Below are 26,644 nucleotides of genomic sequence, written 5' to 3' on the forward strand. Positions count from 1 at the left end.
AGAGTATTCGCGATGAAGATAGACAAGCTCCCTCTTCTGATAATTATAGTTGAGGAAATTTGCTGGCTGAATCGAACCTTAAATCTTATTGCCATCACTGAGTGATCTTTTTCCCTTTTAATTTTATCTTTAATCATTTGTTTATACGCGATTTGATATTTACGCTGCGGGATCGGAAAATCAATTATTTGACGGATAATTTTTTTTTTCATAAATATGCTTTTCCTCATTTTTTTTCTGTTTAAACGTTATTACATTTTGTGTCTACTAGTTTATATAGTATGGGTAAATTTATGGATCCAGTGTATGCAAAATCACTGTTTGAAGGGCTATCGTAATTGACCGTTTCTTTACATGTGTGTTTTAAATAAGCATAACAACCCTTTGAATCGAAACATATATAATTTTTAGGACAACTTTCATTGCTCACGGTTTGTTAAATTCTATATCCATTTTCCAGTCATAGTCTATGAGCACACCAACACAATTTTAAACATTTTTCACCGTAGAGAATATTCCCTTTGCAAATAATTCACAAATAATTTCCATGCTGTGTGATAATATTTATTCTTACTTGAATTGTTGTCTATAGAAATTTACTCGAACTCTAGTCTATAGTTTCATTTTTCCTCCTAATGATAATGACTAGTATGATGATGAATATCACAATTAATGATAAGAGTAATAACCATTTAAACATTGCAACAAATTTCAATCATTTAAACTAAAATACTGAATAAAACATTAAACATTGTATGACGAGCTATAATGCATATGGTTATTATGCATATTGTGGAGTTATGAACTATTTAGTGTGCTATGGTGACAAGTTTCCAATCCATGTATCGTTAGAAGTGAACCAATCCCTTTGCCAATGGTTAGAGAACCGGATTTGGATGCTTGGGTTTATCTCTCTACATGAGGGAGAAAAGGAGGAAGGAAAAGGAAAGGATCCAAATTCATTTTCATATAGTTGCAATTATTTGTTAGACACAACCAAATTTTAACCTAAAAGAGAGTAACACGAAATCAATTCCGCTAAAACAAATTTTAACAATTCAAATTAAATACTAGCAACTAATATTGTTGTCTAATAGAATATGCAAAATAATATTAAGTAAGCAAAAGAGAAAAATAAAGATAATTTTTTTTAATTTATTAAATGAAAAAGATGAATACAATAGTAGGCAAAATAAATTTATATATTCAAATTAGAATAATTAAACTAGGCAAGATAATTAACTTCTAAGTAATACCTATAATGAAAAACACTAAAATACATTGATTAAAGGATTTTGAAATGCCGGAATAAAATAACTAAAATATTGTTATTAGATTTATTATTATTTTGAAATAAGGAGAAGAAAAATTGTAATGCAATGTTGTTTCTTCTCTTTTTTGTTGTAATAGATGTTGAATTAAGTTTATACCTCCAACCAAGACCTTTTTTTGTGTATTTTTGATCGAAATCTCATGCGCAATTCTTTGGTCATTAAGACTTATAGATGAGAATTCAATTATAGAACTTTTTTTTTACAAACAAGAACAATCTTGCTTTTTGGTTGTTGGTAAGTGTCGAATATAGAATTTACGCTTTCATGCAAATTCTTGCTTGCATTTTTTTTAATGTTAATTTGACTAGAAAGAAATCATTTTGCAACTAAATGTTGTTAGTTTTCTTGAAAAATCTTCAACAAATAGATTTGACTTCAACTTTTACATATTTGACGAAAGTTGTTGATATTGAAACAATGTTGATATCAAAGCATCGAAGAAACCTTGAAATAATTTGGTTGACAAACATGTTTGCCTTAATACCCTTCTATGGTTTTTATTATCATGGTCATCATGAGATAATTCTAACTAGTAATTTGAAAAAGGAAAGAAAAAAAAAATGATAAATAACTAGTATTGAATGGAGAAAATATAGGAAAATGAACAAATTTTTCAAGAATCAAATGGTAAAGAAAAGATAAATTGATTAAGTTTATTTGAAAATTTTCTCAAGATTTTTTTTAGAAACAAAATAGCAGAATAATTAGCTTTCTCAAACCATGATAGAATATGCAAAATATTGATATTAAGCATGAAAAAAGAGAAAAATAGATATAACTTTTGTATTGATAAAATAAGAAAGATGATTATAATAGTACGTATAATAAAACTCATATACCCAAATTAGAACAACTAATTTTAAACTAAGATAACTAAGTTGTAACTAACACCTAACTAAAGTAGCTAACTTGTGACTAATTTTGCATCTCTAATATTAACTAAATCAAAATATTACACAATACATCAAATCAATCTTAATGTGCTAACTCAGTTGACAAATGTGGATATTATAAAATGAAGTATAGTGCACCTTAATTCAAGTCCAATGAGTGTAATATACCTAAAAAATAGAATTTTATTTTTCTAATCTAAAAGGAAAAATACACGTTTTGTTTTAAAAGGTAAATAAAATACCTAATAAATTTTAATATATATATATATATATATATATATATATATATATATATATATATTACAATAATACTAATATATGTAATAAAATACATGTTTTGATTATGAGGCCCAAAGAAGTTTTGAGGTCCAAAGAAGAAAATTTTACCCTATAATCCCTCCTTTATCTATATACCCCTAAATTTTAAATGAAAAGACTAAAATATTCTCATATATATTAAAAGTCACTATTTTTTTTTTCATTTTCTCACTTCAAGCTTTCCAGAACACACAAATGCGTGTCAAAAAATTTATTTTGACCGGAAAACTTTTTTCAAGTTTGCTAATACAGAACATCCCTCCGACAAACTTAAAAAAAGTTTTCCGATATAGAACAAACTTTCGGAATTTTTTTGGAAGTTTTCTATAACTACCAGAAAATTTATTTCACGTTTTCGGGAACTACCGAAAAACTTATTTCGAGCTCTCCGAAAAAAATAAACTATTGGCAAACTTGGATGTGACTTTTCCGAAAGCTACTGAAAAACTTTATCCACAATTTTTCTAGTCGTTTTATTTATTTATTTATTTTTAATATTTTTTAAATTAATTTGTTTGTTTAAATTTTTAATATATTAGTATTTATTTAATTCATTTGATTTTAACAAATTTTTTTTTTCTTGTGGATAGGGCTAGACGTAAAGACGGTAAAGTTGTCGGAAGAATACATAACATACAATGTTCATTCCTATGGATGTTGCTCTCGAAAGGGTTCGTCCGATAGCACCCCGTAGAAGACGACGATTTATTATGGAAGATGGTGACTTGGAGGAGCAGGTTGATATATCTATCGTTTTGGAGGATCATACGATACATGAAGAGGTACATGAGGAGAATGAGGAGGTACCTATATAGGAGAAACATGAGGAGGTAGTTGTACAGGAGGAGGGACATGTACAGGGGGAGGCACCTATACACATGGAGGCACGTGTGCTGACACGGTATCTCAGATGGCTGTATGATATGTCGATCCTTACTCGTTACCGGCATCATGTGTCGATGAGACTATGGTTTAGTCCAATAAATTAAATTAATTATTATTTATCGTGTGTTAAAAAAATATTTAAATGAATTTTTATTTATGGTGTATTAAAAAATATTTAAATGAATTATTATTTATGGTTATTAAAAATATTTAAATGAATTATTATTTATAATGTATTAAAAATATTAAAATTAATTATTATTTAACGTGCATTAAATAGTTGGTGTATTATTTATGGTGTATTTAAGTTAATTATTATTTATGTTCTATATTTATGGTGCATTTTAATATTATATGCAAGAGCGGCCAATGCTAAAAATTGTTGCCCATGGAAAAAAATTGCACCAATTTACTACACCTGTTCTTCCGCGAAGTATAGAGACATGGGTGAATTTATCTGGGATTGGACCACAACAATGGGGGAGTCTGAAACTGATTAACATCTGCTTGATTTCTACTTTTGTGGAAATATGATACCTAGAGACTTTGTCATTTCATATGACATTTGGTGAAATGACGATTACTTTGGACGATGTTGCCAAATTTATTAGGCGTTCTAATTAGGGGTGAGTTCTACAATATGTCAGCTGACCTAGATAAAATAATGACATGTAATCTTGCCATTACTTTATTATGGGTGCCTCCTGAAGAGATATGGGAGGAAGAAGGAAAAAAAAAATCATGGGTGCACACTACAAACTAGATTGACCGAATGATGTATTCAAAAGGCAGTGTGCAGCACAACAATTTAATTGTGCTGCTCGGGCGTATTTGCTGAATCTAGTAGGAGTAGTGTTTTTGAAAATAAAAGTCATACATTAGTTGATGCAAAATACCTCCCTTTTATTTTGAGATTTGGATGGTACTAGTAGATACGCTTGAGGTAGTATTGCACTGATAGTCCTTTATGAATACATCTCTAATGCTAGCTGTTACAATATCAAAAAATTAGGAGGATACATGTATGTGCTACAGGTATTAAATAATTATGATTTATTTTTAATTATGTATAATTAATTTATTAAATAATTATTTAATTTTATATTTATAATTATTTTATTTATTTTTATTTGCAACAGTGTTGGATTTACGAATATTTTCCATATATTTGTAAAAGAGGTGATCAGGGTGCTGATGTTCAGTGCATTGCTCGATTGAATAGATGGAGCTACAAACAAGACAAATACAAGATCCATGAGTATAGACATATGATTGATGCATTGACACGTGCTGAAGTCATATGGATACCATGGGAGAACCATAGGGATGTCATTTCTTTCGACGATATCATGTTATACATTGACACCTCCGACTATGTAACACAGTAGTGACATATCTACTTGAGAGGTGTTTGAGACAGTTTGGACATATTCAACATATTTCACCACCGCCACCTCCAGCTCTTTCTAGATTATCTGATGCAGATATTGAATGGTTGGGATATGTGACCCATGTCACCAAGATATTTCACAGGATCCATCAAGTTGTGTATCCATCTAAGTGTACCTCAAAATATTTGGAGTGGTTCTAGATATCTCATCCACTATTTGTAGTATCAGCGCATCTTTTATCCAATAATAGTAGTGAGTTATCCATATATGTTAACATTACAAAAATTTTAAAAAATTCAACAGAATTTAAAAAAAATCGGTGTATACCGAAAAACTTGTGAATGAAGTTTTTTGGAAACGACGGTACGTCCTACAATTTATACTTGAATTCCTTCTATACCGGAAAAGTTGAAGAAAGTTTTTCGGTACACACATTTTTTCATTCTGTAACGGAAGCACTTTGTGTATCGAAATTCTTATAAATAATTTTTCGGAAGTTACTGGAAAATTTGCAACTACCAGAAATCTTTTTTACTATTCCAAAAATGATGAAATAGTAAAATAAAATAGTGACTTTGAATTTTGTGAAATAATAAAAAAAGATGGACGGTAATTTTTGCATTTTCTTAAAATTGTGGGGGTATAAATCTAAAAATGGGGGTACAGATTAAAATTTTCTCCAAAGAATTGCCTACATCTCTATAGCGTTGCCCACAAACCCTAAAATTACTTGCTATAAATTCAGAAAATGTGCAACAGTGTCAAAGCACCGTTGTTGAGTACTTCTTCGTCTACATCTCAATAGGTTAAATGTTGCCTTTTAATTTTACATTGTTCTTAGTTTTCTTTTAAAAATGAATTGCTTACAATATTTGGAAGAGATCACGGTGATGACCACATAAAATTCAAGCTCAACAGACCGGAATGCACGGTTCCTCTCTCTTTTGAGTGGCTACTTTGCGTGTCGATAACCCCGCATAACTGAGTGATCTTTTCCATTTTTTTAATTTATTCTTTCTCTCTTTTCTTTCTTAAATAATTTTATTATTTTGTAAATGAAATAACATGTGCCGCGTATTATTACTTTTCTTTTCAAAATCGTCGTTGCTAATTGTGTGTATTCGGGGGAAAGAGTATTCGCGATGAAGATAGACAAGCTCCCTCTTCTGAAATTTCAAGTTGAGGAAATTTGCTGGCTGAATCGAACCTTAAATCTTATTGCCATCACTGAGTGATCTTTTTCCCTTTTAATTTTATCTTTACTCCCTTGTTTATATGTGATTTGATCTTTTCGCTGCCGGATCGGAAAATCAATCATTTGACGGATAAATCACCAAAAAATTATTTCTAGTTGTGTGATAATATTTCATTCTTATTTGAATTCTTGTCTATAGAAATCTACTCGCATTCTTGTCTATGATGATTCTCACTATTAATGATAAGAGTAATAATTATTTTCTTATCGATAATATATATATGTAAAAAAATCCTTTTAAAGAAGTAAAATTACACTTACAAAATTCGATATCTGCCTGATTAATAAAAAACAAGGATTTCAAGGGTTGTGTATATGTTTATATGCTACAAATTACACCCATTTAAACTAAGATGCTTGAATAAAACATACTTGAATAAAACATTTAACTTTGATGGATATTGTGGAGTTATGAACTATTTAGTGTGCTATGGTGACAAGTTTCTTATCCATGTTCATCATTTATTTATACAAACAAAAATCAGTTTTAGATGCTCTTCTTTTCCTCCCTCGTTTTCTACCTTATGTTTGGAGAGAGATAGAGAATTCAACAATTTTGATCATTTAATATACAAACAAAAATCAGTAAATAATTATTTGTGCTCCATCTCTCTACACCACAGAGAGAAAAAGAAGAAGCAAGAATAAAATATACCCAATAAAATAAAATAATATATACATAAAAAATTATTATTGATTAATTAGGTAAAATATGATCATTCTTTCAACGAATTATATTGTCGGTTTTGCGTAAAAAACTTTAAACAATATAAACACCTATTGGTTTATTGAATTCTCCTTTGCTTCTCTCGGCAGTTTGAAAAGTGTTCGAACAATTGGAACATGAAATTTGAAACCTAGTCTTCTTTGAGTTTTCTCTTGTACCAAAGTTTTCAATTTGGATTTGGTAATAGAGGGAAAGCTTTGAAACATTTGAGTGACCAAAATTTTAATAGATAAATAAAAAGTACAATATTGTATAGAGTAATATATATCAAACTATATAATTTGATTTTCATAACTTTGTACAATACTGTATAAAGTAATCTATAGACTTATATATGATTTGATTTTCATAACTTTGTCACAGTTAATAATTATTCATTTTTCAATTTTTTTAAGATACATATTTTTTTCTTATAAAATTTATCTACTTCCATACATTCAATCAAATTCATATGTACAAGTTTTCTCAAAATCATGTCAGATCATAATTTTACTTTTGAGACAACATTCTATACTTATTCACACAAATATCTTTTCAGAGAACAAAGAGGAGACGAGAGAATTAGGGGATTTGATGTAGGTGTGGAAAGGAGATAAGAGAAGTAAGGTTACTATGTTTAGAGATAAGATAAAGAAAAGATATAGAGAAATGTCTAGTGGTATTACTAATTTCATAATTTGAGTATTGTAGACATAAAGTACAAATAAATTTTTTTAGAGTGGTTAGACCGTAAAAAGTTAAGGATATCAATGTAATTTTTAAAAGTTAAATTATACTATAAAAACAATTAGGATCATCACTGATTGAGTTGAGTGCCCTATCTGCATAGGGTTAAGGGTCAATTTGGTCCCTAAAATAGTTCAAATATATTTATGTTTCTTGACAAAATTATTACTTAGTCTCTTGAAAACATTAAAAACCTACTCCCTCAAGAATATTGGAGGCCAAATATTATTTTCATAATTGCTTTAGGTATGGAACCCAATTATCTCTTGATGAAGCAACCAACTAAAAAACATTGTGATATTTTACTCGAATTTTGATCGATTTAGACAAGTTACAAGAGTTGAGAAATCACATTCTTGTTGAACATGAACGGAATGCGTTTTTTGTAAAGTTGTTAGGCAATCCATATACAATTGTCGCAAAAATTATAATGTTAATATAATACCTCAATTTATCGAAGGTGTTTTAGTTTTAAATAAGTATGCCTCTAAAAGCATTAATGTTGCTCTAGGCAATATCGAAATTGAACGCACAAGTAAAAATGTTTGCCGTACGAGTAATTATATTTTTGTTGATAAAAATCGTAGAGAAGTTTCTGACTTGAACTCGGTTGATTTTGGGAAATCAAAAACCATTCCAGAGACACTTGAGAATTATGAGGTACGATCTGCACAGGGTCCTAAAAATATAATTCACGAGGTATTTGGTTATAACTTATCTAGTTCTGATACAAATTATCTACAAAATGATCATCAATATTGAGATATGTATATTTTTAGTTTTTTATGGTGATATAATGTTATAGGAGAACAATGTTCACAATTATTCAATCTCTTTTGATTTGAAAATCAACTCAAATGCTATGGTGTCAAATAAGACATATTCAAATGTTACTGTACTGATAATAATTTACATATAAAATATCTAGATTGCTAAGAACTTGAACATATTAATTTTTTTTTTAAATAAAGATATTTGCAAAATAAATCACAGAGATGCCACAAAAGTAAAAACATCATTCTAGTACTAATGAAAAGCCTTCTATGGAGATGATTTCTATAGCAAGTAAAAAAAACAGATGCACAAAACACTATAATATATAATTTCCACTAGAGTAAGAAAATCTACGAGATTTAATAAAACATTTTGATATTTTTTATTTCTTTTTTTCTTTTTTTCTTTTCTGAATTAAGTTTATGCCCTTCAATTATTTTTCTTTTCTTTTTTTATAATAAATTGTTAACCTAAAAAAAATTTATTAAGTAATTAAAATATGAGTTAATCATTTATTTATACAATGCCAAATTGCCAATACAGCAAATGAACAAAATTCCATCGACTCGTGCAAATCACAAATGCACGAGTATTTACTGGTGTGACCAAACTGCAATATGATTTTACGTATTAATTTGCATTGAATCACATCAAATATGATAATCAAAATAAAATTGTCATTCTTAATTACTTATTCTATTTCTTCTTCGTGCTTTTGTTATATGAAATTAAATTATTTGCAGTAAACTAGTTGAAAGAATAAGAAATATTCTTTACATACAAGTTCATAGGTTTTCAGTATCTCAAACGACTATGCCTAAGAAAAAGTATATGTACCAAGTAGCTTTATTAAATAATGGCAACTTGGGAGGAAGTTTGACCTGAAACAGTCAGATACAGGAACCATTTTGGTTCCTGAAACGACCGATTATTATTAAAGCCTTCTGAGTTCTGACTATTTGAAAATAAAATAAAATAAAATAAAAAATTATTATTTTTGTAAACTCAGTTGAATATGCGTGTAATAAGTCAAAGGGTCAACTCCGAATACCAAGTTCAAAATAAAATACGCCAAAACATAACCAACAATAACTAATATATTTTCCTTTAACCCATTAATTAATTATTCTGTGTCCGAAAGTATTCAGCTATCATCGCAGCCCCTCACTTTATATAGTTTTGACAAATTCTCAGTTCTTAAAGTGCAGATCCTCCTAAATCCAACGTCAACTTCACCTAAATTCTCTCTATATAATCACATTTTCTTACAAGTTAATATCCTTAACAGAGCAACCTAAGATTTTTTTAAGAACCACCTCTTCATTACTCCAAAGCCAATACATTGATTGAATTTAACACAACATGGATAGCATGTACAAAACCAGTATTCATGTAACGAGAAGTTTATCAGATTGTGGCTTATCAGCAACAAATGTAAGTGAACAAGATATGGTAATGAAGAAAGGTCCATGGACAGAGGATGAGGACACTCTTCTTATGAACTATGTGTCCGTCCACGGCGAAGGTCATTGGAACTCCGTTGCTCGATGCTCAGGTCTTAAACGGAACGGAAAAAGCTGCAGACTAAGATGGTTGAACTATTTGCGTCCGAATGTTCGACACGGGAACATCACTCTCCAAGAACAGCTCTTGATTCTTGATCTCCATTCTCGTTGGGGAAATCGGTATGTGTACAATTAAACCATGTCATTGATTGATTTATTTGTGTTTAAATTGCGGTCGCAGTGAAATAAAATCGATGTAATTTCAATTAATTAACATGACATTGGTGTTGTTTAATGCAGGTGGTCTAAGATAGCGGAACAATTACCGGGAAGAACAGACAATGAAATAAAGAACTACTGGAGGACTAGAGTGGTGAAACAAGCTAAGCAACTCAAATGTGATGTAAACAGCAAACAATTTAGGGACACTTTACGTTTTGTTTGGATTCCACGTCTCATAGAGAGGATTCAATCAAGTAGTGGAACTGCAATTCCTAATAATAATTCATATGGACAAAGACAAACCGCCATTAAAGCTCACAGTGAAACTTGTGGGACAACAAATCCTCTCATGTTGTCTGAGGTTTCGTCGTACTCGTCAGAGGTTGATGTTCTGTTACCTCACAGTCTCTCTGAATCAAACGTATCTTATGATTTAATGGATAGTGCGGAATTGGGATCAACGTGGCAGGAGTGGAACTGTTATGATATCCAACCATTTGAACAGAGTAATGGTTTTGGTGGTTCAGAATTGTGGACTGATGAAAACTTATATTTCTTGCAGCAGCAACTTGCTGATTTATGATCCAGTTAGAGTTTAAGTGACATTGTTAAATTTTATTTAATTTAGTGGCATTGTTAAGTGACTCGTTTATTGTTAAGTGACTCATTGTCTGTAATTGTCCTACTCTTACATGATATATTATAAAAGCCTTAATTGTGCAATTGTAGTTCATTTCTCTGATTATTAATTACTAAATAAAAAATTGATTTGTTTCTATAGACAAACAGAAAATCAAATTAGTTTGAAATATATTGAGACTCACAAGCTACACTATGGTGGAAGGACTTGTATATGTGAGTCTATGAAATATTTATAGGTAAAAAATAATCAAACTGCTGACATGAACATAAATATTAAAAATAATTTAAGAAAATAAAATTAATTGTATTTAATCTACGTGTTATCGTGAGATTTTGATTCATTCACTTTACTAATTTATTATTTTAAAAGAATCAATTTCGTTAGCGGGATATCGATGTTGGACATATAACACTTCTTCGATCTAAACTCTACTTGTTACATGGGTGTGAGTTTTGAGTTTTGACTTGTCCTCTGTTTGTTTTATGGTTTAATTTTCAACGTTAGTTCGTCTTGTGATTTAAGTTATAACAAATACTCTAGAAGCATGTAGATTAAAAAACGTGGTAGGAAGTTTGACATTTCTAAATTGAGTATGAAGACTGGGATCACTGAACCAGTGTTAAAACAATAAATTATTATAATATTAATTAACAGTATTACTTGGTTTAAATTCAATGGGTTTCTCATTAGAAGCACTAAGTGCCGCAACATTTGAAACGAACACCTTGAAATATGAATCTTCATATATTATTCTAGTCTAGAGTCGTTCACACGTGATTGAGAATTTGGGCAGTCAACGTGTATAATTTGATTTCTTTACTAGTATACCTTTTAATGTCGCTTGTATGGTCACAGCTGACCTCATATATCCCGGTTCAAACACAACACCTATTTTTCTTTGGAAAATGTTACCAAGTTTCTTAAGATCCAATATTAGCAAATAAAGTAAAATTGTTTTCGAAGTTGTGTAATCATTTTATTAAAAATTTAAAACGAGCTGATTAAAGTTCCATATCACTCTATTTCACATTATAAAAGTCATGTTTTGTGATATTATAAGGTATGGCTCTTTTATTTCTCTCATTCACTTCATTTATATACTGATTTAAATGTTATAGTATTTGCAGACACCACTATTACCAATGAATCTCATCTCATCCTTAAATTCTGATCAAATAGTCATTCACATAGCTTCTTCTTTCAAATATATCGATATCTGGATTTTTATTAGAATAAATTTATGTCGAGTGAAATATAAATTTTATCAAAAAATAAATAAATTTGAGTGAAATATAAAATGGTTTTGTTTTGGGGGAAACAAAAGTTTTTTTAAAGATAAATAAATTTTTAGTCCATATAAAATTTCATTATTTTTTTTTAGTCATTATAAAAAAACTCATCAACTTTTAGTATTTTAAAAAAATTTGTTTTCATTTTTGGTCCTTAATTTTATACTAACTATTGTGTATCTTTTGAATTTTGAATAATTTTTGCAGTAACACTTGGGATATTATAAAAAAATTATCTACAAAAATTTATAATTTTTTAGCAAGCTATTTAATTTATAATTTGTTAAAAAATCTAAATTTTTGTACATAAGTTGTTAAATATGTATTAAACATTGCAAAAAACATTATAAAAAAATTCAAAGATACACAATTGTTAGTTTAAAATAAAAGACATAAAAGAAAAAGAAATTTTTTTAAGAAATTAAAAAGTAATGAATTTTTTAATAAAAATTAAAAATAAAATAGTTAAATTTTACTGTGAGTAGAAATTTATTTAACCCTAACATTTAAGATATTAAATATACAACTAATAAATATTAGTATATTTAGTTACAAAATTCAAAGTAATTTCAAGTGACATAAAAGATACAGCTAATATCTAATAAGATTGATAGTTTATACACTAAGAGTGAAAATCCTAAATTCAAACACATAAAAATATCATGTTTAATAAAATCATTATTGTCAGTTGCATTAAGTCTTATTAACAAAATTAATTAATGTTATTTTATTTTATCTTTAATTATTGATTTCAAAATTTCATAAAATAAAAAGTTTTTATATTGCTTAAAAAAAAAAAAAAACTAAACCGATCCTTTTATTTCCCCGCAGAAAGACAGAAGCAGAACCATAGGATTTCTTCTTTGTTTAGTACTAGGCTTCACTTGACTTGAGGGACGTTTCGTCTCATTTGGTGGGCCTAAAAGCGTTGCACCATAATTCGGGGCTAAGGAAATGGAAAAGCGTTCCCACCACTAACTAATAAAAAGATCTTAATTTCTTTTGTTTGATTAAAAATGTCTAATTTTAATATTTTCAGAATTAAAACTATTTTTTATTTAAAATTAATATTATTTCAATAAATATTAAATTAATTGACTATATTACAATTGAAAAAAATATTATATAAAATTGATTATATTAATTTTATAAATGATTATATATTTTAAAGTGTAAAATTTATTATACTATTATAGGTTGTATAAAACCTCACTTTAGACTTCGATGTTTCTATATATATTCTAGGATCAAGTTATTTTTTTATAGGACATAAAACAATTAACATGTATGTATATATTGTGGGTAAAAAAAGCACACAGCAGATACCCAAGAAAGAAGCCAGCCACAATTAAAGTTTATTAAAACATAGAACTTATAATATTGAAAATGTTAAGTTGTTTTATCATCTGCTCTAAAATGTAAGATGTCTAAATATTTTTAAATTGTTGCTCTATTTGTTCTTATGTATTATTAACAAAAATTAATATATTTGATATAAATTTCATATCAAATACATCTATTGTTTGAGATGGAGTACCTTTTTTAGTTTAATGCATTGTACTCCTTTATTAGACATTGGATTGTGATTTGTGTGTTAAGAAAAAACAAGAATAAAGTTTTCTTGTAATAAAATATTATTACCATAGGAAAGAAAAATTTGATAAATAATAATGTGTATATATCATATAAGAAGAAAGAAAGAGGCAAGAACTTTTTGTCAGTACACAATATTATATAGAAGTTTTTAAGAAATCGCTATGCAGATTTCTTTTGATGTTCTTACTAGAATCATTTAGTGTCTCAATTAATATAGGATTAGTTGTTTTCAATAATATATTACGTGTTTTAAAATCTGTTTTTTGCTTCATATAAATCATTTTGGAAAATAAATAAATTTGATTTTTTTTCCGACACGTTGACTTCATAGTTCATATTGTCGTACAACAAACCGAAATAAAAAAATTATTGTGGTTGTGGTTTTTTTAAAAATATAAAATTTTGTACATCGACAATGTATTGAAAATTAAATTCTACATTTATTTTGTTAATAAATTTTTTGCTAATATATTTGATTGTCTAATCCATATATTATAATAATAAATAATAAATAACTTTATTCATGTATTGTGTACAAATATCACGTTACTATTGGTAAAATAATATTGGGATCTGCAATAAAAGTTAGCCAACAAAATCTGCAACAAAAATGAACCAACAAAATAGAAGACAAACAATTGCAGATGAAAAAACGAAAACAGAGAACATTCTTGATTTTCTGCTGAAAACAAATAATGTTCTGAAAACCAGAAAACAGAGATTGATTATCATTCTCCGTTTTCTGTAGTTTCGAAAAAAAGTTTTCTCAATCAAATTAAACGAAGATTAAAGAAGAAGTGTTCAGTCTCAATTGATGAGACATGCATCATGAGCAAACAAACAAGATTAGTCCACTATTAATGATTGAACTTTACAAGATTAAGACCTTCTAAAGATTGATCTCCTATTATTTATCAATGTTTCTAAACCAGCAATATTAGTATTTTCACTATCTTTCTTTTTCTCTCTTGATATTTAATCTCTGAATTTCTATGAATCTTGAATTGCATATGTCTCTCTCTCTCAGTTTTCCAGCTATGACATTCTACAACCCATTTCAACTTGCATTTACAATTATAATATTTAATGGCACATTGCTTAACTAACTATAATCACATTTGTCATAACTAATTCAATTATAATAATAACTAACTCCAAGTTTGTTACTGATTTGAGACACACTTCCACAACTACACGCCTCAAATCTGGAAGAAAAAAATTAAAAATATACTTTTCCAAATAAAAAATCCTATTACCCAAATGTTATTTTTCTTTTGGTTTAAATAAGTTTTTCGTTTCTACAAATATATTATATTTTAAATAATTATCTTTCAATTTTTTTTTTAATAAAAAACAACAATTTTAGTCCATACTTTTAAAACAATTCATGTGTATTTTTAAAATTTGTGAAATGATTTTTTGTAAGAGTATGTTTAGAACATTATAAGAATCCGTCCTACAAAGATTTTTTTTTTTTTACCAAAATATGAATTAAATATGAATTTGTATACGCTAAAAACTTACAAAATCATATTTAACTCATCTCTTACTAAAGAAAATTAAATTCTTGTAGAAAAGATTCTTATAATATTTCAAATATCCATGCAAAGGGTCGTTAAAAAATTCAGATGATACATATGAACTAATTTAAAATCAGAGATCAAAATTATTAATAAAGAATATTTAATGGACCATTGTTTAAAGAAATTTTTAGAAGAATTAAAAATGCAATATAGTTTATTTAAAGGGATTAACCACTTATTTAACTCTTTTCTTTTTTATGGTACAAAACTACTTCTCACTTGAATATTAAATGAGAAACTCAAAATTATAATTTAAAAACAAAACAAAATAAAAAGAAAATAAGTACGATTAAAAAACAAACAATTACGGTGTAAGTGAATGAATCTTGCTGTCAAGAAAATTGGTTATTTTTCTATCTTATCAATGAAATATTTTTTAAGAAATGAATATTGGATGATTATATAAATGAATTTTAAGTTTCTAGATTTAATTTAATGATTGCAATCACTGAAAGAAAACCTATTGATGGCAAATGGTAAGTTTTCAAGTTTCTCATACAACACAGTGGAGATATCAAGTTTTGATGTGATATTTTTTTCTTTTAGTTTTACATTTCATTAAAGTCTATTTTATTTATAATTTAATCTTTCATTTTCCAATCAAATGAATTTTTAAAATTGAAGAAGAGGAAAATAAAATAATTATAAATAAATAAAAAAGAGGAAAGAAAGATAGTGTGTTGGTGTCCAAGCTAGTACTTAAAAGTTCAATATAATCCATGTGTGTATAATTGTGTTCATACACTACATATGTGTGTGGATGCTCTTAAAATAGTGTGTGTGTGGATGAGGGACTTCCCCTAATTTGATCATTTTTAAAGATTTCACACACACTAATACTATTACTATGATTGTAGCTAACAACAAGACATGAGTAGTAGGAATTAGGATAGGTGCCACAACAAGAAAGTAATTTAATTTTGTCAATTTGAGAGTTCAAAAACAAAACGAAAAAGGAGTTGGACGAAGTTAAACCATTCCCTTCCAAACTCTTCTTTATTTTTACAATTCCTTTTCAAAAATTGAGATGATGACAATAAGTTTATTTTTATTAAAAATGTATCATTTATTACGTATTTTATTGAACAAAGTTTATATATGTCATAAAGATTAACAAAATCTATCTTTATGCATGTTGTGAGAGTTGAAATATTCTGTAAAGTTGAGTTAATTATTTTTTTTACTATTGTCCTATCATTTATTATCTTATTATTACTTAAAACTTAGTTATAAAACTAAGTATACAAATCACAATGAGTGTATATAAATTATATTTTTTTCTATTCCATTCCAATATAATAAGTTGTATTTCTTTTCACCTTAATATAGTTAAAACGATTTTGGAACCAAATAGATTCTCCTAAAATTAACAATCCAATTGTGTGACCAACTTGTATGATAAACCGGATGCAATAAAATTCCAAAATCTGAAAAATAAAAATAAAAAAGTCCTTTCCCACACGGCTATTTTTGTTTCTTCAGATATATACTATGGTATTGGCATTTCCAAATAAATGTGTATCCCAAATATATAAAAATTCTGTCGACCACAACCATTTGGGCATTTAGAAAATGGATTACAGCTATGAACTTAAACAAGTTTCTCCCGCCATGCCACAATTCATCCCAATTTTGGATTATTTTCGAGTCATTGAAGTCAATATGTACATTGTTATTTTATTTTTGATAATGAAGCCAATTTGCAAATTGAATACAAATTGATATCATCATAGTTTGGAATATGGGTCCCCAGACTCCTTTCTTCCTTCTCAGCTACGGCCAGTACCTGATTTAGTTCTAGATAAATTTTTGGCGCCCATCCTATAACTTAGGTACATTTTGCATAAAGGGAAGGAAAAAAACAAAATCATTATAAAAAGTATTTATTCATTTTGTTCCATAAAAAAGTTACACGGTATCAAACTAGTTTCACACGGTAATAATATATTTCAAAATCATCTCTAACATTACAAATACTAATCCATTTGTCTATCATTCTAGATCAAATGCGTCTCATTTCAAATATATTTTTATATTATCAATTAAATTTACAGTTGATTGAAATACTAATTAGTAACAAATTTATTTTAATTTTTTAATTAATTATATATATATATATATATATATAATATTAATAATAAGAGAGACTAGATTAACACGGTTACCCTCATTTAATTTTAGGAAAACATATACCGGATATTTATTCAATAAAATGAGTATATCCTTCTACTACGTTGTCATGTATTCTAAAACGAAATAATTTCTTATGTATTTCTTAAGTATCGATATCTATAAAGTAAAATCAACTCAAATTTTAAATTATTTAGAAATTAATTAGATCTAAAATAATAATTGACTTAACGTGATTGATTGTTAGATAACATTATTATCAAACTCTAAGATATTGTTACCGCACAAAAAGGAGAGTAAAAAGATAACAAAAGAAAAAATCATTGATTTGTGAAAGTGGTAACATCTGTGTAGTAAATTTTTTGCATATGATTTACAATTTTATTATGTTATTTTAGTTTTACGGTCTGTAATTTTTATTCTCTAAAATTGAGAGAAGTTTTACCGATTAAAAATTATATTTTATTTATATTTAATTTTCTGTTAATCTCTATTATTCTGTGAAATTATTGTATTTTTTATTTCAAAAATTATATATACACGTAGGTTAAAAGAAAAAGATTCCACGTTAAAATAATTATTCAGTAATTATATCTTGGTTTTAGCAAGAGATATGAGAGAGTGGTAAAAAAAAAAAAGGACATTGTCATGTGTCAGAACTATATACTCTATTACTATGTTGTTAGCCTGCGAATTTTACTAGTAAATGAGGGTTAGTATGGTAAATGGCTATAAGTATTATGATTATGATTTAAATACATGTCTGTCTATCTATATATACATATGTGTATATGGTCTCTTCGTTGGCGTGTGTTAAATAATATTCTAGTACTCTTGTCTAGAAATTAATTAATTGCAGTAATTCTAGCATTACGATGGTTCGAATAACCCATTTCCAATTCATTTTATTTCTTCTTTCATTGTTATACTTCAATTGCAGTTCAGAAATGCAGGGAGATTTTGACAAGTGGATATCTTGGAACGTGAAGGATTACCAGAAAAAGACAATTTTGGAAAACAAATTGAAAGTACTCAGTGCAACTGAACAGGGTCTTGATTTGAAGCTGAGGCAAGCTGAGAGTAAAATAGTTAGAATCACAGTTAACCAAAATGGTACTGCTGATTTCAAAACCATTACAGAAGCTATTAATAGCATTCCACTAAACAACACTAGAAGATATATTGTGTCCATTGCACCGGGTACTTACAGGTACAAAAAAATGCTGACTATAACTTAATGTGTTTTTTATAACCAAAAAAAAAATTCACAAAATTAATCATATATAGAACTTGGTTAAAAAACCAGTAGCACAAAGCTACCATACGTTAAATTTTGACTTAACGTCTTTAAGTTAGAGTTTAAATTAGAAAAAATGCGTGTGAATGTAGTTTGCTTACCGTTTTTCTACCTTTTAAATATTTATTTGTATTTAGTTAAATTGAATTGAAGAGTACTGTGGAAGTTATGTAAATTGGTGTGATGATTAATTGGTTTAGGGAGAAAATTACAATCCCCAAAAAAAAGCCGTTCATAACATTCTTAGGGGACGCGATGGACCGACCAACTATTACTGGAAATGATACAAAGGGTATGATTGGAAGAGATGGGACTGAATTGAAGACATTCAACACTTCAACAGTTGCTGTGGAAGCTCGGTATTTTATTGCCATCAACATTAATTTTGAGGTAACTTTCTTATTAATTAAAAGTTAAAAGGCTAAAGTGGCATATCGTAGAAATATGTTGGAGATGCATGAAAAATGATAATTCAAATACAATTGAATGTGTGTTGAAACAGAACACTGCTAGGCATGACAATGCATCAAAAGAGGAACAAGGTGTTGCGCTTCGTGTGTCTGCAAACAAAACCGCTTTTTATAATTGCTCTTTCTATGGGGCTCAAGACACTTTATATGATCACAAAGGCCTTCACTACTTCAAAAATTGCTTAATTAAAGGCACTGTTGATTTCATCTTCGGCTATGGGAGGTCCTTTTACGAGGTATTCTTCCAATTCAATTCTATTCTTTTTTGGGGATTGCATTTGTTTCTTTTTTGGGGTCTGTATATTGGCATTATATCAATATTTATTTTATGTATTATCATGTTTTCATTGGTTATGAGTGTACGATAACTTTACATTATATTGCGTATCCTTCCAAGAAACTGGTCAAAATAATAGCAACCTTAAGCATATAAATTTTTCTCAAGTACTATCTTGATAGTAAGTTAATGATAATTTGACATATTTCATATTTTGACAACATAAAGAAAGAAAGAAAAAAAAACAATGTTAATGCTTGTGCCACCATAATTGCTTGTTGCTTAATCAACCAATTGGAATGTAGAATTGCCATATACACAGCACAACGAAGACGAAGTCCTACATCACTGCTCAAAGGCGTTCGAAGAATACGTCAATGGCGAGTGGATTTTCCTTTAAAAATAGCAAGGTAACAGGTAGTGGACAGACTTATCTTGGAAGACCATGGGGAAATTATTCAAGAGTTGTTTTCTCTTACACCTACATGGACAATACTATTCTTCCCGAAGGATGGTCTGATTGGAATCACGAACACCGTTACTTGTTAGTACTACTACTATAACACAATAAATCATACTTTGTCTTTATACAAATGCTTTTAAGGGCTTATTGTGTCTTTCTGTGTAATGTAGGAATGCATATTATGGAGAGTACAAGTGTAGTGGGCCTGGCTCCAACTTATCGGAAAGAGTTCCGTGGGCTCGGAATCTAACGGACCAAGAGGCCCAGCCTTTTCTTGGGACCCATTTCATTGAAGGCAACACTTGGCTCATTAGCCCTTCTAATTCATCATCCACCTACTTCTGAAATTTAACAATTTATCAATAATGCTTCGTAATTTACAAATAATAATTTCCATTTCTACAATTAATTACTAGAATATTAAACAATTACATACATGTTAGTAGTACTTGCATGTTTATTTTCATCAATTATTCATTATGAATATGTGCATTGTTAACCGTCTTTATCTTCCTAATTCTCTTTTGAATTTGTTACTCTTTTCTAACAAACAATAGTATTAAAAAGTTAAAATATGTCTTTAATAATGTTTTCAATTTGGGAAAATTATTTTGATTGAAAGTTGAAAAAAAAAAGTAAAAAGTAGAAAAATTAATTATGGTGCTATTGAAGTCATTGAACATATAATTCATGTCAAAATTCCCTTGTATAGGACTTGGAAGCTTGCCTACATTATATATATATTTTACAATACCAACTATGTGACTATTCTTCTTTCTCTACATAGTAGATCACTAAATCACTCACGGCGACATTTCAAAACCAAAAAAATACTAAGGCTATATATAAAACAAGAAACAATAATAATAATTGAAACAAAAGAAGGGGCTATGAACAATGAATGTGATTCAAGTATATCAAGGAGAGGAAGAAGCATGAACGAGATGGCTATCTTCTTGTTTTTGAACCTTGAATAGATCAAGACGAGAATCTCCCAATCGAAGAGAGTATGCTGCTTGTTTGTATTGAGCCCATGTAAAGGACTTATATAGACATGGATTGTGGGCCGTCACCATCTTAGACAGTGGAGTGATCCACCAATTCAAAGGTGGTGCTGCAAAGTACATCATTGACATTCTCGGCTTCATTTCGTTCGTTAAAACTCTGTGTCTCACGCTCACAAACCTCCCATTTGTCAACACCTTCATAAACATAAAAAAATTATTAAAAAAAAAAATCAATTATTATTATGTGATGAAATGGTAAAAGACACATATTTAACCTACATGGCATTGACACGGCACAATGAATGTTTATTTCATGTATGTCTAATATTTGTATCTATATATCAGTGTCTTATAATAAAATATTAATATTTAATCCAACGTCGACTCAAATAATTACATTATTATAAGAAGCATGTATACATGTATTAATTATTTATGATTGATTTGAAAAAAATGAAATATTTTGGAAGTGTGATAACAATATAAAAGTATGGAGTTAATTAGAAATGAAGTTACCTGAAGGGCATCACCAACCATGACGTATAATTCATTAGGTTCAGGAGGGACAGGGATCCATAAACCATGGTGAGTTGAAATTTGAAGGCCACCTACATTATTGGACCGTAAGATGGTTAAGATCTGAGGGTCAGAATGCTCCCCAAACCCAATAGTATTTTTGTTGCTATTTTGGAGTTGGCATGGGTCCCAATTATCGTTCCCTTTCTTCACAGGAGGGTAGTGATTGATTCTTAGGAGTGAGTCACTGTGGACGTCTCTAATAAATTTGCTGAGTGAGGACTTGTCTGGGACCCACAAACCTTCTGCTGCTAGCTCAAGAATCTCACATGCTACTTCTTTAACGGCTTCTGTATAATCATTAACAGCACAACTGCAATGCAATTTAACCTCGCAAATATCACACACTAGTAAAATATGTTTCCTTACTTCTATCAAATCATAACATTGTTATTGGGAGTTTTTACTATACTTTTATCAATGGAAATGTGTTAGCATATTTATTCTCTAAATTATATATGGAAAAAAAATGTTATTTTATTGTTTATAAATATTATATTAATTACTTTATATTTTATCATAAAAAGTATTCAATATTTACTATTATGATTAAAAAAAAATCAAATTTTATTTTATTTTGTTGAATAATATATTAATAATTAAGATGAGTAATTTAATAAAATAATTTATTTATTATAATTATTGAATTTTTTAATATATAATATATATCAAAAAAACTTAAAAGACACTAATAATATGACAGAGAGAATAAAAAAACATTTGAATTGATCAGAACGCAAGAATAAAAAAACATCGAATTGATCGGAACGCAAGTGAGACACGCAATAAAATTATTGATTGATGTACTTTTTTTACGAAAATTATCTAATTTCTTAAGGTTAAAGGTGAAATTTAGAGATAGAAGCAAGAAATAGTAAATGTCATCGTCAATTTACAATTAACTGTTAGTTTTGAAATTCGAATACGTGACAATACATTCAACTTAACAATATTGATATTTGTTAGGTGAGTTAAAATTTAAGGACAAAAAAAATCATGTCTAATTATAAGTCTTTTTAATTTACTAAATATATTTATTGTTATTTCTTAAATATATCACTTATTTTTATCTTTAGATATAATAGTAAAGAAACTCGTACATAGTTCTAAGATTATATGCTCGAGCTTAAGATATAATATTCAAAATATATATATATATATTAAAATTATATATATACATAAAGTAAACATATCAAATTTATTTTTTATTACTATAAATAAGAATAAAAAAAAGAAAAAATTATAATTATGTCATGTGATGACAAAATTAACCTAGTTCGTTTGAAGTAAATAAAAAATAAGCTAGTTCGGTTCTTAGTTTTGTACCGCGGATGATTGTGACTGTGTGCCTGTGGCCTTTTCGTCTGACTCATCATTGGACAAGTACAATTCTACCTACTCGATGATGATAAATTGAAGCCGAAAGTAACAACGCTTATGCATAATCGTAGACTCCATTGTTATAACATAGTTTTGGGGACTGATTATTTTACTTTGTTTAGCAGTATTGGCCCACCAATTCATGGGCTCCGATTTTATCAAGTTTAGTGATTTTTTCCCTCATCTTTAATTCTTGAATGTGTAGTTTATATTTTTGAATTACTTAATTAAAATATATATTGAAAAATTAAAGTGAGAGAAGAAATTATAGTCAAGTTTATGATTAATTATCAATTTCTGTTATAATCAAGTTTAGACTGCTATTTTGGATTGAATTTATAATTCTCTAATTTTTAGAGAAAATAGATTTGGATAATTTGAAATTTGGTATGAGATAAATACATGTTGATATTTGTTTCAATTGGGATCTAAACATACAATTTAATTTTAATTGAAATTAATTAAATACTTAATAGCAATCGCTTAATTAAGATTTAATTTAACTTTTTTTTTATCTTAAGATTTAATTTAATCATATAGTTAATAGGGAAAGTGACTCTAAAATATAATATTTGATTGAGATAAATAAAGTTTTGTTGATGATTATTACAACTATAGGGATTGAATTCGGATACTGATGTGCCAACTTATGACACAATATGCTTATTTTCTTTGGCTGACTTCTTATTTATCTAAAGAAAAAAAATTAAACCATACAAATATTTATTCATAGTTATTACTTTTATTGATTTGTTTCCATTTAATTATAAAAACAAAAACAGTGAAAAAGAATGGACAGCTGATTTTATTTCCCTCCCCCCGCTCTCTATCACCTTTACATCACCATTAGCTAATATTTGCGACTATGATTTGCTTAAAATGAATTATAAGACCTCTTTAACCAGAATCCATATTTTATACGATTTTTGATTCAATTTTTTTTAACTATATTAATAACTTTTTACTAAAATTTATTAACTTACTGTTAATAAATAAATTTAATTATATTTTCAATTTTAATAATTTAGTTATATTTATAAACAGATATAATATTATGTAGGCTAAATTACATCTGTGGTCCTTTAACTTAATTTCAGATAACGTTTTAGTCCTTTATCTTTTTTTTCTTCTCAATTTAGTCCTTTATTCCTAAAAATATCAAATAAAGTATGAAAATATAAGTTTATTTGAAGATTTGCGTTACGAATTTGATGAAATTTATATTATATTGAAGAATATAATTAATTTTATGAGTTTTGATTGAAATTTTTTTTGAATTTTTGTATAAAAAAGGATAACATTGTTAAAATTTTAAAAGATAAAATATCAAATTGTTACGTAAAATTAAAATAAAGGACTAAGTCGGGAAAAAAAAAGATAAAGGACTAAAACGTTACCTGAAATTAAGTTAAGGGACCACAAATGTAATTTAGCCTATTATGTATAAGGTAGATGGCCCATTCGGTGACAATAAAAATAGTCTTCAACTAATTTAAATTAAATTGTAGAAGTTTTAGTCACATAGTTAAATCAACCACTAGAAAACAACTATATACATAAGTTATATAAAACATGAGTAATTCTAAAATGAATGAAATATCTATACCAAATTTTATCTAATACTAATATTGGAGGGGTACTTCATTTTTCTCATTATCTTATTACAAACAAAATCGATAATTTGTTTATATACTAATATAATACTATTTGTCGATTTAAATTTATTTGTTGTTATAATTAAATTTGTGACTTTTTAAATTTTTATTATAATTTTATATCTTAAACTAAATAAATATTATTCACAGAACGTACCCACACCTTAATTTATTCAAAATAGTGTATCTTGTTCCCGATACACATACTATATCTATCTCTATAAGTTGATTAGAAAATGGTAAGGTGAGGCAAAATGCACTTGTTAGACTATTAAACAAATTTTAAATTTGTTGTATCATTTCGAATTTCGAATATAAAGGGAAGATGTCCCTGTCAAGGATACAATCAGCAATAGTACTATTATATTTATGTCCTAAACAATCTTTTTGTTATATATCCACCCATATATAGCCTAACTTTCATTCCAACCTGTTGAAATGTTACCACATAAAAAAATGAAAATTCAACCACCCAAATATAGAATAGGAGTATATCAATATTAAGTCAAACTAGTCATATATAGACTGGCAGCCCTTACCAGCCTGCTTGGCACTTAAGAAACACAAACTGATTAGAGCTTCTTCCCTACTCTATTCCCCTCTATTATTACCAATTTATTAATTAATTAATTAATACTATTTTTTAATTGTAAATCCCCCTCAATCTGCGTTATTCTTCTTCTATTCATTGCTATATTTTAGTATCACCATATATGCTCTTTCCCCAATTATTATTATATGGAAGTTGTAAAGCAATATGGAAAATTATTTGGTCACGTTGAAGTTGCTGAGGAAAACATAATAATTTATCGAGAAGTACTTATGCGGTAGCAAATGTTTATAAACAAATACACTTTTCACTATTAATCTTATTTGATTGGTTAATTAGTTATTTTACAATAACGAATTATTTATTTAATTAATTATATAAATATATGAATTTTTTATGTAATTTACCCTCTCAATTATTAATATTATTTAAAATTAACTTTTTTGATTTATCTCTTATTAATGTCCTCAGTTAAAAAATATATTATTCACTTTATAAGTTATTTTGTAAGTATATTCAATATAAAAAGTAGGTAAATTTGTTACTAGTTAAGTATAATTAAACAATGAATGAAAGAATCAATATATACCTGAACTTGATAGGGTCTTTTGATATGGTTTTGGATCTCTCAGAGATGGAAAGAGGATTAGTATGAAGGAGAAGATACTCAAGGTCACCCATATCACCATTGGGGCCAATATTTTTGCAACCATAACCAAAAGGAGTAGTAGTACTAGCTTGACGCTTTTCTAGAGAGGTTTTTGAGAAAAACTCTGTTCCTTCATCTTCCAACTTTGAAATAACCTCCTTTGGCACACTATGATTCACCACCTTGAAAAAGCCATATTCCTCGCATGCTTTCGCAATGAATTCAGACAATTTCGACCTTTCCATAGAAAGGTCGATAGTCGGAATTCTCACTGCATTTATTTTTTTTGTTCTTATCATTATAGAAGTTGGAGAAGGCACTACCATTGCTATATGTATTTTGATAGATAGATATATATAGAATAATGAAGAATATTATAGAAAGAGCAGATATAGAGGGAATATAGATTATTGGTTGGAGGAAAGTGGCATCATGTATACTCTATTTATATACATGATAAGGGAGAAGGAGAGAGGGCATGAATAAATAAATTTAAATATTTTATTATGTGAACGACCAAGATGGGGTATGGTGATTAAATAACAACTAAAGATATATTTATATTATACTACTAATGTTTATTTAAAGAGACGTGGACTTTTGTAGACAAGACAGCGGAAGATGGGTGAAATTAAGGGAATTGAAATTCAAAAATGGAATGGGAGAAAAATAAGGAAGTAAAATAGTATTTGTAATTGCATGAAGGAATCTCAATATTTGTCAATTCTAATTGAAATCCAAGTATTCTAAAGATCACTGGCCTATTAATTCTAGTCCACGCTTACTAAGGGGAATAGAATCTTGATAAAGAAAAATAAATGAAATATTATATAACTAACTAAGAAGAATTAGTGTAAGCGGGGGAATGATTTCAGTCACTAGAAGTTGGTTAATTTATATAGATCTCAATCAGATTTATATTTGGATTGTTACATTTGATTTGAATTAATACTAGTACTAGTTTAAGGAGTAAGTTTTGAAGGTAGGAAGTGGCTAAATTAGGTTTTAGGTGGAAAGAAAAATTGGAGACTTGGGAACCAACTAGTAAT

General features: G+C 28.0%; 3 protein-coding genes and 3 non-coding genes across 6 annotated transcripts; 5 read left to right on the forward strand and 1 right to left on the reverse strand.

The window, feature by feature from the left end:
- The first annotated feature begins 2 nt into the window (after positions 1-2).
- Positions 3-105, forward strand: LOC113786399 (small nucleolar RNA R30/Z108). The gene has a single exon (XR_003472682.1). It is a non-coding gene; the product is annotated as a small nucleolar RNA R30/Z108 (small nucleolar RNA).
- Positions 106-5,701: 5,596 nt separating this feature from the next.
- LOC113786426 (small nucleolar RNA Z107/R87) lies at positions 5,702-5,812 on the forward strand. The gene has a single exon (XR_003472710.1). It is a non-coding gene; the product is annotated as a small nucleolar RNA Z107/R87 (small nucleolar RNA).
- Positions 5,813-5,953: 141 nt separating this feature from the next.
- On the forward strand, positions 5,954-6,056 carry LOC113786398 (small nucleolar RNA R30/Z108). Its single transcript, XR_003472681.1, has one exon. It is a non-coding gene; the product is annotated as a small nucleolar RNA R30/Z108 (small nucleolar RNA).
- Positions 6,057-9,533: 3,477 nt separating this feature from the next.
- Positions 9,534-10,753, forward strand: LOC101496416 (MYB-like transcription factor EOBI). The gene is made up of 2 exons (XM_004495828.4): positions 9,534-9,988; positions 10,109-10,753. Exons 1-2 carry the CDS (start codon positions 9,666-9,668, stop codon positions 10,611-10,613), a joined length of 828 nt encoding a protein of 275 aa, XP_004495885.1. The 5' UTR covers positions 9,534-9,665; the 3' UTR covers positions 10,614-10,753.
- Positions 10,754-18,053: 7,300 nt separating this feature from the next.
- On the forward strand, positions 18,054-20,184 carry LOC101496748 (pectinesterase 31-like). The gene is made up of 5 exons (XM_004495829.4): positions 18,054-18,481; positions 18,769-18,958; positions 19,071-19,274; positions 19,621-19,859; positions 19,949-20,184. The coding sequence occupies exons 1-5, from the start codon at positions 18,147-18,149 to the stop codon at positions 20,121-20,123; spliced, it is 1,143 nt and encodes a 380-aa protein (XP_004495886.1). The 5' UTR covers positions 18,054-18,146; the 3' UTR covers positions 20,124-20,184.
- A 281-nt stretch (positions 20,185-20,465) lies between these two features.
- LOC101497057 (gibberellin 2-beta-dioxygenase 2) lies at positions 20,466-26,022 on the reverse strand. Its single transcript, XM_004495830.4, has 3 exons — positions 25,536-26,022; positions 21,302-21,674; positions 20,466-20,980 (listed from the first exon to the last, which is right to left on the reverse strand). The coding sequence occupies exons 1-3, from the start codon at positions 25,919-25,921 to the stop codon at positions 20,696-20,698; spliced, it is 1,044 nt and encodes a 347-aa protein (XP_004495887.1). The 5' UTR covers positions 25,922-26,022; the 3' UTR covers positions 20,466-20,695.
- Positions 26,023-26,644: the final 622 nt, after the last annotated feature.

Source organism: Cicer arietinum, chromosome 4 (assembly GCF_000331145.2).
Source record: "Cicer arietinum cultivar CDC Frontier isolate Library 1 chromosome 4, Cicar.CDCFrontier_v2.0, whole genome shotgun sequence".
Lineage (NCBI taxonomy): Eukaryota > Viridiplantae > Streptophyta > Magnoliopsida > Fabales > Fabaceae > Cicer > Cicer arietinum.